At 35.9% G+C, this 14709-nt stretch overlaps 2 protein-coding genes across 3 annotated transcripts; one reads left to right on the top strand and one right to left on the bottom strand.

Moving 5' to 3' along the window:
* The first annotated feature begins 3010 nt into the window (after nucleotides 1-3010).
* Nucleotides 3011-7667, top strand: LOC141614223 (uncharacterized). 2 transcript variants are annotated; one of them, XM_074432984.1, is made up of 8 exons: nucleotides 3011-3175; nucleotides 3402-3538; nucleotides 3704-3760; nucleotides 3931-4023; nucleotides 4422-4500; nucleotides 4766-4890; nucleotides 5558-5707; nucleotides 7245-7667. In XM_074432984.1, the coding sequence occupies exons 2-8, from the start codon at nucleotides 3413-3415 to the stop codon at nucleotides 7482-7484; spliced, it is 870 nt and encodes a 289-aa protein (XP_074289085.1). In that variant the 5' UTR covers nucleotides 3011-3175; nucleotides 3402-3412; the 3' UTR covers nucleotides 7485-7667. The 2 variants fall into 2 exon arrangements, with proteins under 2 accessions (XP_074289085.1, XP_074289090.1); XM_074432989.1 differs by having other exon boundaries at nucleotides 3031-3175; nucleotides 3392-3538.
* A 100-nt stretch (nucleotides 7668-7767) lies between these two features.
* Nucleotides 7768-12003, bottom strand: LOC141614217 (3-epi-6-deoxocathasterone 23-monooxygenase CYP90D1-like). The gene is made up of 8 exons (XM_074432976.1): nucleotides 11726-12003; nucleotides 10955-11288; nucleotides 10498-10647; nucleotides 10149-10397; nucleotides 9815-9904; nucleotides 9399-9584; nucleotides 9045-9166; nucleotides 7768-8818 (listed from the first exon to the last, which is right to left on the bottom strand). The coding sequence occupies exons 1-8, from the start codon at nucleotides 11980-11982 to the stop codon at nucleotides 8725-8727; spliced, it is 1482 nt and encodes a 493-aa protein (XP_074289077.1). The 5' UTR covers nucleotides 11983-12003; the 3' UTR covers nucleotides 7768-8724.
* Nucleotides 12004-14709: the final 2706 nt, after the last annotated feature.

Genomic DNA, 14709 nt, shown 5'->3' with positions numbered 1-14709 from the left:
AGTGTTGGTTGTAGTTATGTATAAAATTTAGTATGCTAAGAACACTTCTAGTTATGGCAGTATGTTAGGTTTTGGCCTGTCAGTTATGGCAATAGCAGTTATGGCAGTATGTTGGCTTTTGCCATGTATTTGCAAACTTACGGTTTTCGCTTGTAATGAATGTCAGTGAACAATGGCATTATTTTCAAATCAATGTCAAACTTTTCATTACAACCTCAAAAGCTATTACATTGAACTTCAATCCTTAATTTTAGCTATTACATTGAACTTCAATCCTTAATTCTACTAAAACAAACACAAATTGCAAAAAATATCCATTACAACCTCAAAAGCTATTACACTGAAATAACATTACTTAGTTCATAGGAGTTCATATCCTACTAATACAAAGACAAATTGCAAAAAATATCCATGAAACAATTAACACAATCAAAGCAATCTTCTCCCCTTTGCTATGTTTCCTAACTTCATTCCTTAATTCCACTACAAGCTTTTTCAAATTCTCCTTCTTATCCTCCAGCTTTTTCACTTTCTCTTTCAAAATCATCTTCTCCAAATCGTCAGATTCAAATCCTCTTGCGCCAGAAGTTTTCCCAAATAAGTAATCATCCTCAAATTGAAATAGCCCACAATCATTATCCTACATGATGAGGGAAACTAAGACCTTCAAAATCAATTTAATTACTAAAATTAAATACAAACAAATTAAATTTCTTACTGGCCAAAGAGGACACCCATAAAAATTCCTGCCTACATGTGAACCATTCTTAATCGTCTTCAACACTGCCCTTAAATTATGCTTGCAAAAAACACCATCATTCACTTTTGAATTACTTGAACTTGCATATGATAACTTCTTCTTCATTGATTTTACAGAGCTAGAAAGAGGGATGAAGAGCTTAGTATCGAAAAAAAAAGGTAGAAGAATAAGGGGAGGAAGAGAGAGAGAGAGAGAGAGAGAGAGAGAGAGAGAGAGAGAGAGAGAGAGAGAAAAAAAAGAGAGAGAAAAAAAAAGTTGTAGAAGAAAGGAGGAGTGTCGAAGAAAAAGAGGGGGGGGGGGGGGGTGTTAATAGAAATATTAAGAGTAACCGGTTTCAACAGGTCAAAAAAATGACTAAGTGTGTTATGGGAAAGAGAGTGTTATTGTGAGGATTATAGTAGGTTAAATCAAAGTGTGGATTAATATAGGAAGGCACCCCATAGTTTGGATTATTCCTGTTAATTAATTCTTTTATAAATTATATCTACGGGCCGACGCATGACTAGCTCTAATTTTCTTATATGTGATAGGATGTTAGAAAAATCGTATTAAGAAGCTCCGGGTCGAGCAAGATTAAAACTGTATATACAATTTCTAACTCCGCTTAATATTTAAAATATATATATGTAAAAAAAAATAATTAAACGTACCTCTCAAATCTCAACTACACCAAAATCCCTCAAATTCACCCTAATCTCCAAAAGCAAGTCTCTTGTAAAACTGGTATCTCAATTACACCAAAATCCCTTAAATTAGCCCTAATTTCCAAGAGCAAGTATCTTATAAAACGGTTTTACAATATTGTGAAATCATATTATAAAGACATTTTAATGTCCTTTTATTATTGAGAGTGGTTATTGCTGGAAGTTAGAGCATGTTTGGCCTGAATTCTCAAAAAAGAGTTTTTGGTTTTTGAGCTTGATTTTTTAAAAGTGTTTTAAAAATAGAAGTATCAAATTGATGTTTCTACTAGTGTAGATCCCCGTGCTACAGCAAGGTATTTTTTAGTTTTGTTTTATAAAGAGACATTCTCGTTAAATTAATTGCATAAATTAACTGTACATTTAATGTTATAATGTACTAATATAATCGTAGTAAAATCTAGAAAAATTAAAGTTTAGTACCATCAAAAGACACTTTAAGTTAAGTTATTTTTGTCTTAAACCATTATTACTTTACTATAAAAATTAACTCTGTAATGATATATCATTGCATGAAACTAATTTATGACATTAAATTACAAATTAACGATGTAAAAATGTAAAATCTAATTAAAACGCATATAACTTAATAACAAAAACAGGTAAAAACAATATACTATGCACTTAAAAAGATGATTTATGAATAATTAGACTAATATTTTTCTTACTTTTAATAAAAAAATACATAAAAATTGTTACGTCCTTTAAAATATACACCATATTTAGAGTGTAACCGATGAAGGATAATATAAGAAATAGATTTACGTAATTTTAGGGTGTAAGTGATGACAATAATTATGTTAAAGACTGCATAAGAAGCAGGTTTGCGTAGGTGCTGTTTGGCCAAGCTTAAAAAGTGCTTTTGTAATTGAAAAAGTAGTAGCCTGGCCAAACATGGTAAATTAGAGAGTTTTAAAAGTGCTTTTGAGAAGTCAAAAACTGATTATTCACCCCCAAAAGGAGAAGTAGATATTTACTACTTCTACTTCTACTTTTTACATAAAGAACCAAATAAGCAAACAAAAGTTGTGTTAAACTAGTTAGGTCAAACATATAAATTTTGTGAAAAACTACATTTACAAAAGTATGGTCAAACAACTAAATTTTTTCCGAAAAGTAACTTGTGAATAAACTCCTTTTAAAAAGGAAAAGTCATTTTCCATAAGCAAGGCGAAACAGCACCGTAATTTTAGATGTAACGGATGAAAAATAATATTTATGGAAATGGAAATGAATGCATAATAAATTCTAGATTTTAAAGAAAAACTCATAAGTATGAATCTTAATTAAAATATTAGAGTTTAATTATAAGAATATATATTGATTGATAAGATAATAATGTAATGAATTTTTTACTTGTTACCTTATTTAGCTAGATGCCTTTTAGAGGGAAAACTAAGAGAATTTTTATTCTCTTAGTTGGTTGGGGGATTTTTATGGGTAAAAAAATTGATTTTTAGTTTTTGAGAATTTTTTTTTAACTTTTATAAAATGATGTGTTCGGCCAAAAAATATTTTTAAGTCCAAAAACATTTTTACAATCTAGGCTAAACACAATTGAGTGGGCTAATTTAACTAAAATATCATTTGGTTTTAAATCGGTTTTATAGAGGAATTATTGAATTTCCAAACAACCCAGCACAAATCGTCTTCCCAAATCCTCAAATCAACCCTAATTTCCAACCAACTCAGTACAAGTCGTTCTTCAATCAAGGTAATATGTCTCTCTACTTCGTATTTTTCGTTTTCTTTTTTATTTTCGTTGGTTTGGCTTTGTAAAATTGTACTCCCTCCGCCCCGCTCATTTGTTTACCTATTCCATCAATTAGTGTTTCAATACTTAGTCTTTGTGCCAAAACCAAAAGTTAACAAATGACGGGGTTGAAAGGAGTAAATATTTATTTTAATGTTTGAATTAAAATTGGAGTAGTTCTTTACAGTGTTTGATAGAATGGTAAGACTATCGGTAGGAGAAATAAATTTCATACGGGGTGGGATTGCTCAAGACCTTCGTTGTGATGGCCGTAAGCGATTATCTTACCGCTCCGTTAATGTTGAAACCGGTGTCATTCCGCAGGTAACTTGATCCTTCTTGCAGAAATGACTGCTTTTTCATTGTGGGATTCGAGTTTTTGTCGAAACTGAATACTCATAGTTTTTAGGGTGATTTCATTAGTTAGTTGCATTGTTGTATAATTGGGGTACAAGTTGATCTTTGTTTTTGCCACTGAATCTATGATAGGCGAATGGGTCGGCTAGAATCAAGATAGGGGGAACTGATGTTATTGCAAGTGTGAAGGTAACATAGGTTACTTTTCTTTGAAACTCCGTGCGTCCCAATCATTTGTCTGCCTTGGTTATAATACCCGTCACAAAGAATTAAAAAAAGTAAACAAATGATTGTGATGTATTTTATTTTTACTTCGTTTAGTTTAAGGTTGGTCATAATGTATTTAAGGTGAATTGCAGGCTGAACTTGGTAGACCTAGTTCTTCTAGACCTGATCATGGAAAGGTTTCAATACACGTTGATTGCAGTGCAACAGCTGCACCAATGTATCAGGTTATAGCTCTGTTTCGGATAAATCATAAATGTGTGTTATCTTTAACTCAAGTTGTTGATGCTAAGTTCCCCTGATCTGTTAAAGTCTGAAATGATCGACGGCGTTAACATAGTTTTGCTGTGTTATCTTCTTCTTTACAAGATCTCAGTGACTGCGGATTCTTTTTTGTTTAAGTTTCTAGCTTCTCCTAGAAGCAATTGAACACCTGATCTCATCCTCTCTTTCAAGCATTTGTTTTACTTGTGCCCTTTTAGTATAATGATTGTGTCGAACTCTTGAGTGTCACCCACTTATTACTTGCGCCCTTTATTTTAGTGTCCCGTTTATTCGATTCCTTGTTTGGATAACTTTCTTAAATTGTCAGTCATCAGTTACTGAGTATTAGCACATGTAACAGGGCAAAGGAGGTGAAGAATTGTCGTCAGAACTGGCACTTGCTCTACAGCGAGGCCTATTGGGAAGTAAAAGTGGAGCTGGTAGGAATTTTGTTCGAATGATATTTGTTATATCATCAATACATTAATGGTTGATTAAGGATATTGCAATGAATAAATTCATTATTTTAAATTAAGGTCAAAACCAAAATGCAAATGTTTTGTCAAGTTCTTAAAAATTGCTGCGGCTGCATTTTGAGGTGATATTAGCCACATTTAGCGAGATTAGTTCGTAGGAGTTGGTACTGTGACCGTGACTGTAACCTAGATTTAATTTTATGGCAATGATTCTGATGCGGTTTTTCAGGGGCTGGAATTGATCTTTCATCTCTATGCATTGTGGAGGGAAAGACTTGTTGGGATTTATATATAGACTGCCTTGTGGTCAGTTCTGATGGGAATTTGCTGGATGCCTTAGGTGCAGGTATCAAGGTATTACTCGCTTATCTACTTAATCAAATTTTGGCATTTCATTTGCTCGCACTTAACCTCTCATATGCGGATATAAAGGTTTTAGGCGATATAATTCCAACCCTTTGGCAGATTTTGAAATTAGTTGGACTAAAAGAGAAATTTGCTCTGTCTCTCCAACTGCTATCCTCGTATCCCACTCTTACTATGTAATATTGATTTGCTTCAAGTTGATGACAATTCTTTTTTTGCCAGTCTGACTTTTCCTCATTCGGAGAATTCATGTTCTTGCTATTTAGATGCACGGGTAGGGTGGAAAACAATAGAGAGTTTCGGTAAAAAAGGAACCCAAAGTAATATATACTCCCTCCTGATCACTCATTTCTTCCCCTTCCACTTTGCACAAGAAATAAGGAATTGATTTTGGACCACACAGAACCCTCTACCCCACATTCAATTAAATTTAGACCACATAAAACATTCTAAAAAAGGAAAGAGGGAAGAAAATCCGACTAGCTTCGAAAAGGAAAGAGGGAAGAAATGATTGACTAGGAGGGAGTAATATATTGCATCAAATCCATTGAAGCTGTCACTGTGATACTATTCCCAACACTATCGTTACATCTATTTAGGTGTTAGAGTGCAATGGAGCATCTGCGTAATGGACTGAACTCTTGTGTTTGTGCAGGCTGCTTTGAGCGACACGGGAGTGCCCCGAGTTCAGGTCCTTGCTGCTGACGCTAGTTCTTCAAGTGATCAGCCAGAAATTGATGTCAGTGACGAAGAATTTCTACAGTTTGACACTTCCGCAGTCCCTGTTATAATTACATTGACAAAGGTTTTAAACTCTCTTTATCATCTAGATTACCCCTTCTATCCTATATATATGGTCGCTATTTGGACTTTGGTAGAATGGCGTGAACTTTGACAGCTATTATATTGCTGTACACACTAGAGGCTAGATAGCCGCATATAGCTTCTTAAAATGATAATATGATCATTGTTAAATCAAACATGATTAGTTTTGGGTTATGCTCTGTACATGATTTACTCAATCCTGTACATGTTTTCCATAATCCTCATTTTTTACCACTTCCACTAAGCTACTCACAAACCTCTTTTGTACCACCACCCTCTTTCGGACCACTACTGCCGCGCCTACCCTACGGTAACACCCACAGCCGAGTCTCTTTACCACTACCCCTCACCTCTCCACCTCACCACCACCCAAGGCATCAATTGAGCCATGTCTACTTTATAGGATTGTCAGCACAAAAATCCCAAAGAGAGCAAACTAGCAAAGTATGCTATGTGTTCAGCAAATGGATGAATAATCGCTGCCATATGAATGATATGATGATAACACCATTATTAATTTAGTTAAGTTATACACCGTGGCAAACAAGCACTCTAAAAATCAAAGATTGTGTAAAAGCAAGGAACCCACTAGTTTTAAAAGTCATTGTTATATGACTATATGATCAAATTTGTGGACAATGTAAACGCACGTAATTTGTGGTCGATCCCTCACCAACGCTCTTCCCTGTAGCCACCCCTGCCTCCCCGTCTGTCATCTACCAGCAGAAACCGCGAGCCCCTATCGACCACCACCTCATCCCCACTACTACCCCTTCCCATAAACCCCTACAACAACAAAACAACAAAATTAACAAAATTACCCCAGTGCCTCAATGGCTCTCGCAAATTGCGGGGTAGGGGGGGGGGGGTCGGTTGTACGCAGCCTTACCCTTGTGTTAGCAACACAAAGAGGCTGTTTCCGAATGACCCAAGATGAAAATGGCGTCGAGAACTGTATAAACCCTACAACAACAACAACATTACCCCAGTGCCAAAATGGCTCCCGCAAATTGCGGGGTAAGGGGGGGTCGGATGTACCCTAATTGAAAAAAATCCTAATTGAAAAAAATCGAAACCCAACTGTAGAAAATAAATATTAAATCAACTTAATCCAAACAAAAACTAATGTAATTTATTAATAAAACTAACTACTTAGCTGTTTATTATGAGGATTGAGATTTAAAAATCGAAAATTTTGGGATAAATTTGATTATGTTTTTATAAAGGACAAAATAGAAAATTTGGTATTTTTTGTTAAGGGAAGGTTAGAGTATGGAAATATTATGAAAAAAAGTACGGAGTACATGATTAAGTAAATTGTGTACTTGAAAAAACAATTATGTTAGTTTTTCACTGCAACTGTACATATATTTGAAGATACTAGCAACCATAGTCGACATTGGTTGATGACCAAAGTCAAATGAGAACAATATAAATAAGATGGAGGATTTGAATAGGCTCGTTATTTCTTATTTGGCTTGTACACTATTTGAATGTCAATTTTGATTTTTGTTTAGGTAGGAAAACACTACATAGTTGATGCAACTGAAGAGGAAGAATCCCAAATGAGTTCAGCTATTTCCGTCTCTGTAAACCGGCAAGGTCATATTTGTGGCCTAACCAAGCGTGGTGGGGCGGGTCTGGATCCTAGCGTAATCCATGACATGATCTCTGTAACTAAACATGTCAGTGAGCAGTTTCTGAACAAGTTAGATTCTGAGATAGCTGCTGCAGAAGCTCGTCAAGAGGAATCATGAAATGCAGTTAAGTTTTTGTTTTTAACTAAAGCTCTTATTTCTGCTCTAATGGCGATTTTAGGCGTAGGCATTAAGATGAGATTTGTTAGTCTGTATCTTTTGAAATGCTAGTCAAGTAGAAATATTGCTACATGTGTGTACATTATTTCTAAGTTTGTGAGAGGTGTATGAATTGAAACTAAATGAATTTTGGGAAAATTCACGTGGTACCCTCAAACTTTGTCATTTTTCACGTGGTACCCAACTTTTTAAGTTTGTGCACATAATATCCTTGAAATTTGATTTTCAAGCACAACTTGCCTTTTTATCGTTTTTAAAATTTTCAATTGGTCATAAATTATAGACCACAAATCGGAATTGATTAATTTTTTTTTTCAAATTGAATATCTCTTCGAGATCTATAGATTGATAAAACGAAAATGGTCATTCGGAAATTTAAGATTGAAGATATGGTTGATTTGAGATTTTCGTTAAAAAAAACCCTATAAAATGTCAGTCGACAATTTTTTTTTCACAAATCGTAGATTATGATGAGATAATCATTTTAGGAAAAAAAAATTGGTCGATTCAGAATTCCGGTCTAGGAGTTATGCGCAATTGAGTTTTTTTACAGCGACAAAAAGGGTATGTTGTGCATAAAAATCAAACATGGAGGATATAATGTACACAAACTTAAAAAGTTGGGTACCATGTGCAAAATGGAAAAGTTCGAGGGTACCACGTGAATTTTCCGATGAATATTTTCTGATGCGGCGGATACGGATCTCGTAGACTAAATCAATTTCGACTGTAATTTAATTATATGCTTTAGAAACAGGAACAAATATGTGAGGATAAAAAATGCTATTTTCTAATGCCCGCCCACACGTATTGACGGATCTATATACAACTTTCCGGGATCTAGGGACACCAGAAAACGAATTTCTTTTTACATATTTTGTTTAATTTTTAGGCTAAAAATAACATTTTATGTATAAATAGTTCTTAAATATTAATCAGAACCCTAGAAATAAATTTTTCTGGATCCGTCACTGCCGACACGTGTGCAGCTGAAGTGAGATTTCGTTTTTTTGTTGAGTATATCTTCTAGAAATGTGGCTACTGCATAAAGTGCACATTCAAATACATTCTCATTCTCTTTGTAATTGTCTATTACTCTATTTACAAAAATTGCAATTGAGATCCTCTCTATTTCCTTCCATTTCCTTTCAACGATCCGGATTATATTTTGTAAACGATCCTAAGAGTCTCTTCTCCTTTTGATCCAAACTGGCATTCCTTTTCTCATTCTTACTGTAGGGAAATGAATAATGGAATCCTCCTCTGCCACCCAACTGTATAACAAAGAAACAAATGATAAAATACAATTAGTACGATTTTCGGTACTAATAGTCTTCTATAAAATCGTTTTACACCAAGATTGGATACACAGATCAGATACACTTACCACAAGGCAATAGCCTATTTTACTGAAGAATCGATAACATAAAAACTCGTATCACAATATATTTTACAGGCGATGGCCTAACATAAGAAAACTCGCAACCGTAATCTTTTTACCTAAATCGTGTGACAAAATGATGAAGGAAAATGGAGGCTTCTAATCTAGCCAAGTCCAATCCTGGGCAAAGTCTTTGTCCACCACCAAATGGTGTAAAATTACTGTTCATTGTATCTTTATCCTGTGATCAAATATAAACACAAAAAATTGAAAAAAAGACCGGAAATTATCTCGATGTCTAAAATTCATTAATTAACAATACGTGAAAAGAAAATCTATCTCGGGTTATATTTCAAATATAGTTGATAATTAGACAAGTACGAGTAACTCTTTGGTTTATCAAGTGATTTGCAGGATAGTCACTTCCGAAATTTATGATTTTTCAAAAGAGAAGTATAATGAAAGAAACATACATGCCATCTCCATGGATTGAAGTTGTAAGGCTTGTCATAAAGAGTATCATCGAGATGAACTGATCTAAAATAAGTAAGAACACACCATCCTTTTGGTATTAAGTATCCCTTTATCTCCACATCTTTCATGGCTTTTCTCATCACTCCCATTATAATATTTCCCATTCTTAATGTTTCCGTAATCACCTGTTCAATTAGATAAACGACATTAATCGATTACTCCATTTAACCCGATAATTAAGCTAAACCAATTTTCAATTACTATATACCAGCTTCTTAAGTACCAATTCTTGTATGAGACAGTCTCACGATAGGCTTATAAGCTTATTTCATGTTAACTGTCGCATTATGTTAACATGAAACGGTTTTTTAGGAGACTTACTCTTGATTAAGAATGCGCGTTTATGTAAACTTACACTTTGAGTAAAAGGCATTGAAAGATAGTCATTCCAACACATGGAGTCCCCTAATTCATCCTTAAGCCTTTTAACTTTCATATTCTCCTCCTGTATAAAAAAATTCGAAGGCAAATTCATTCAGACGGTCTTATAGTACCAAAACCATAAGAAAAAGTCGTCATAGACAGTGGCGGAACCAAGATTCACAATCAGAAGGCCAAAACATAATCAAAATTCAACTAAAAGTTCCATTTTTTTCATTTAGTTAGAGGCGACAGCTCCTGTTAGACCCCTTGTTCCGCCACTACCATTTAACGATCTTACCTAAAACATGTTGAAATACGAATCATACCGTCAGCTTTTGTAAGGCAAAAGGGGAATCGGACAAGTACTTAATGGCCAGAGTAATTAGAAGAGGGACTGAATCTTCTCCTGGAATCATCATATCAATCATATTATCCGACATTAATTCATCTGTTAATTGCCCGCTTTGATCACTTAATAATACATCTAACACATCATTTGGTTCGGCTTCTTTAACCGCTTTTCTCCTCTTAATCTGTATTATTTCCTTCACCAATTTCACCATTTCTTTTTTTGCCTGTTACATGCAAAAATATCAACCAGGATTACTGTCTGTAATTCTGTATATGTTGTTTTCGCTTTTTATTGTGTTTCGAAATGTGTGAATGACGGACTACCTGCAGTGATCGATAAAGTCGAGTTCCTGGTAGATTTATAGGCAACGACATGAGCCCGGAAATGAACTCATGAAATTCCCTTTTCAAGAACTCCATTTCCTCACCAGGGTTTAGACTTATCAATGCTTTCACTAGCACTTGAAAAGCAATCTGTTTAAAAAGCAGCCATTATTTAACTTCGATTAAAAATACTCCTCGCAAAGAATAAAAAAAGTAAACAGATGACCAGGACGTACTTTACATGTTTACTTAAGCTCATTATTTCAATAAGACTAAAACTTCTAGGATATGTCAATCAGATATACGCAACCTTACCCTTGAAATGATTTTTCAACGTGAAACCTTAAAAGCGCGTCCCAATTACCAAGAAACCGTCTTACACATATTTTTAAGCGTCAGTAAAACAAATTAAGCAACTTATATTGGAAAGTTTTTAAAGTAAGAAAGTAAAACTAACATGTTTGGCTTCATCTTGGATAAAAATAGGAGACACATTATTACCATCATCCCATCTATCCATAGCTTGTAGAACATAACTCTGCATATCTTTAGTGACTCGAGCTTTGAGATGCGGCGATTTGAAGAAGGAACCAATAAGTCCATGAATTCTTCTTTGTAAACTTCCATTAATGAGAAGAATTGAAGATTTTCCCATCAACTCTGTTAAGGATTTAGGATATGAAGGTACAAATACCTTTGCATCACTTTGTAGTATAAACTTGTTCACCTCTGCATCTGTTGATATTATAGTTGGTTTCCCAAATATGTGTGACTTGAATACTTTTCCATACCTTAAAGACAAAAATAATACACATCAAAATTAATTCAAAAGGGTATCATAATCTCTAACCAGAGTTAAAAAACAAACGTTGCAGATGTCAGTTAGCTTAACTTGTAAAGTCATGAGGAATGATATTTATGACATGAGTTTAACCTCGTCAGCCTTGTGACTTCCTTTACACCAAAAAGAGTTTTAAAGTGAATGTTGTTACTACTTTTTGTTCCATAATGCCAAGTTTGGGAAAATTCGAAAGAATTTGAGTCGTAAAGGCATTGGTGGAGCGAGGGGGCTAGGAAGGGCAGTTGCCCTCTGAATAATGATTTTTTTTTTTTTTCAATTTTAGGCTAAGTTTTCGATTTTTTTTCCTAGTGTACCTTATATCATTATTACGGTGACTTTTGACATCGCCACTACGTAAAGGCCAGTACAATAAAAAGGGAAACTTACAAGCGACGACGTTTGTTCATGAAGCTTTCAGGGTAATGTGAGTAGGCACAAGAGATGAACTCCATAGTTTCACCAATAAATGGCCATCCAAGAGTGCCTAAAGGGAGTACACATGTAGTACTAATACCTTGTTCTTTAAGGCAAATATTCAATGATACAAACTTGAGTTTGATTTTTTTAAGGAATTTGAAAATGAAGAACAAAGAAATGGTTAATATTATGATAAAAGTTAAGGAAGTCCAAGGAATAATATCCATTTTTAGGATGGTTTAGGTACACTTTGTTTACAAGTTTGAAAGTTTTGTAAATACCAAATATGAGAGTTGATATTATATAGTGTAATATGTCTTGCTGCATAGTATGGGGGCCAACTAGCTAAAATATCATTACATAATTGTTGTATTTTTGGGGTAATGAGTTTGCATGAATGTGCGCACGCGCGCCGAAGGACAATTAATTAGATTTTGAGTATGTCCTCTAGTACTCATTTGATTGATTATATATGCCTAATATAAGTTGTGTATGCTAAATCCAAAATTGCCTTCTTTTAACATTATTTTAACCCGAACATTGGTGTTTGGATTGAAGGATTTAGAGAAAAAAGAAAGGGAGAGAGAGTAGGGGATTTAAAATCTTGTTTGGATAACAAATAAGGGTGGAGGGAAATGGAGGGGGAGAAATTTGGAGGGATCCATTTTTCCACCTCCAAAGCAAATCAAAATCTCTCCACAATAGGCAAGATTTGGAGGAAAATTGTATCCAAACAACCACACCTCATTTCCCTCCCCTTTCCTTTTCTGCCTTTCCTCTCCCCTCCCTTTCCCTCCACTTTTGCTATCCAAACACACCATAAGGGTCTTTGGATAGTAAAAGTGAAGGGAAAAGGAGGGGAGGGGGAAGGAGGGAAGGGAAAGGGAGAGAAGGGAAGGGGAGGGGGAATGAGGTGTGGGTGTTTGGATACAATTTCCCTCCAAATCTTGCCTATTATGGAGAGATTTTTTTTTGAAGAGTATTATGGAGAGATTTTGATTAAGCTTGGAGAAGGGAAATTGGATCCTTCCAAATCTCTCCCCCTCCATGTCCCTCCATCCTCATTTGCTATCCAAACAAGGGATTTTAAATCCCCTACTCTCCCTCCCTTTCTTTTCCCTCCAAATCACTCAATCCACACACAGTTTGGATAACAAAAGTGAGGGGAAAGGGAAGAGTGTGTTTGTTTGGATACAATTTCCATCAAATTTTGCCTACTGTAAAAAAGATTTTGATTTGCTTTGGAGTTGGGAAATTGAATCCCTCCAAATCTTGCCTCATCCAAACACACCCTAAGTAGAATGTAAAAAAGTCGATGAATCTTAAAACTACTCTGTATGTTGTAACAGAAACAAGAAAGAACAGATAAAACAATAAAGACAAACGCACAGATTTACGTGGTTCACTAACGGTGTGTTAGCTACATCCACAGGGCAGAAGAGAGAGAGTTTTATTGATATGTGAGGAGTTTTCAGATTACAGATTCAGACGGTATGATAAGCATGACGGCTAGGTAGAGGCTTAGAGAGTTTATATAATACTCTCTAAGACCAGCGAGACCCCTGCATAGTCGTTCGAAGCGGCGACTAACAGAACCAAGGCACAAATCCAACACTGTATTGTATCTAAATTTAAGTGGTTTCGAAGTAGAAATTTCTAGAAAAGTCGTAAGTGATATGTTGCTGATAGGAATTGAATTCAGGTAGTGGACAACACATAAGGCATTGTCCCGGACAATGAACTTTCCAAAATTTACAAAGGCTCGGCCCATGAACCCGCTCAAAACCCGCGAACCTGCATGTCTATGGGACAAAAAAACCGCTACTCTTGCCCGCGTCCGACCTAAACCCATATTTGAACATCTGCACATGTTATGCTAGCTGACATCTACTTTTACATTTGTTTAGTAAACTTTTATATTTCTTATACAAAAAGTACAATAAAGTTCAAACCGAACTCAAAGAAGTTGTTAGGCCCAAAATATAGATATGGGCTGACTCGGGGCAGCAGGCCTGGGAGTGTTACGGGATGCAGGATATCAGGGAGCCAGGGTGCCAGCGTCAGCAAGCAGCGCAGGGTGTGGGCTTTTGATCTATGCGGAAGAAGCCTATGAGAGTCCAACATCTCGTGAGATCCGAAGAAGGAAAGTCCTACCCATTGTTAAATTAGGGATAACTTGGAGGAAAAGCAAGAAACCCTAGTCCAACGAGCTCTCCTATATAAAGAGCTTCAATGCAGAGGAGAAAGATCATCAGAATATACGAGAATTACACCTTAGCGTTCATAGCAAGCATACGAACTGTATTTCCTCTCGAATTATAGTGAAAATATTGGTGGGATTCCGTCTCCCCCCGCGGTTGTTTCCCACATCGGGTTTTCCGCGTCACCAAAATTGCTTGTGTTCATTGCGTTCATCGTTCAAACAGGATAACATACGACGTTCACATAAATCACAATATCGACCTAACGCTAAGACCACTTTAACCCTAAATTGGTAGAAATTTACCAAAACAGTTTGGCGCCCACCGTGGGGCATAGTGATCGTCTTCGTTAGTCAATCTACTCAACAATTAAAACATGTCCGGACACAAAGAAACAACCTCAGGCAACATCGGCGGCGCACCAGGAACACAGGTGCCGCCCCCTTCAGCAGCAACACAAATACCATATCCCTCGGCAGCAGCAGTAGCACGTACAACTTCGGGTAAAATCACCACTGTTGCTCAGATACCAGCAGCCAAGCAAAGTCAGAGTTCCCAGGTAGCAGCAAGCCCATCCTCGGGAAAGACTCAGATTAAAGATCCAGGATCCGCCCTGGGACAGCAGGGAGCCCCGCAATCAGAAAGGGGAGCACAACCCAGGCAACAGATTCAAGCACCTCCAAGTCCTACCAGCATCATGATAAGCGGGTTGGACACTTTAGCCAGAACCATCAGGACTATGCAGAGCGAGAA

Source organism: Silene latifolia, chromosome 1, assembly GCF_048544455.1.
Source record: "Silene latifolia isolate original U9 population chromosome 1, ASM4854445v1, whole genome shotgun sequence".
NCBI classification, from domain to species: domain Eukaryota; kingdom Viridiplantae; phylum Streptophyta; class Magnoliopsida; order Caryophyllales; family Caryophyllaceae; genus Silene; species Silene latifolia.
Note: the sequence above shows the minus strand (reverse complement) of the source record. Positions and strands in the feature narration are given on the sequence as shown.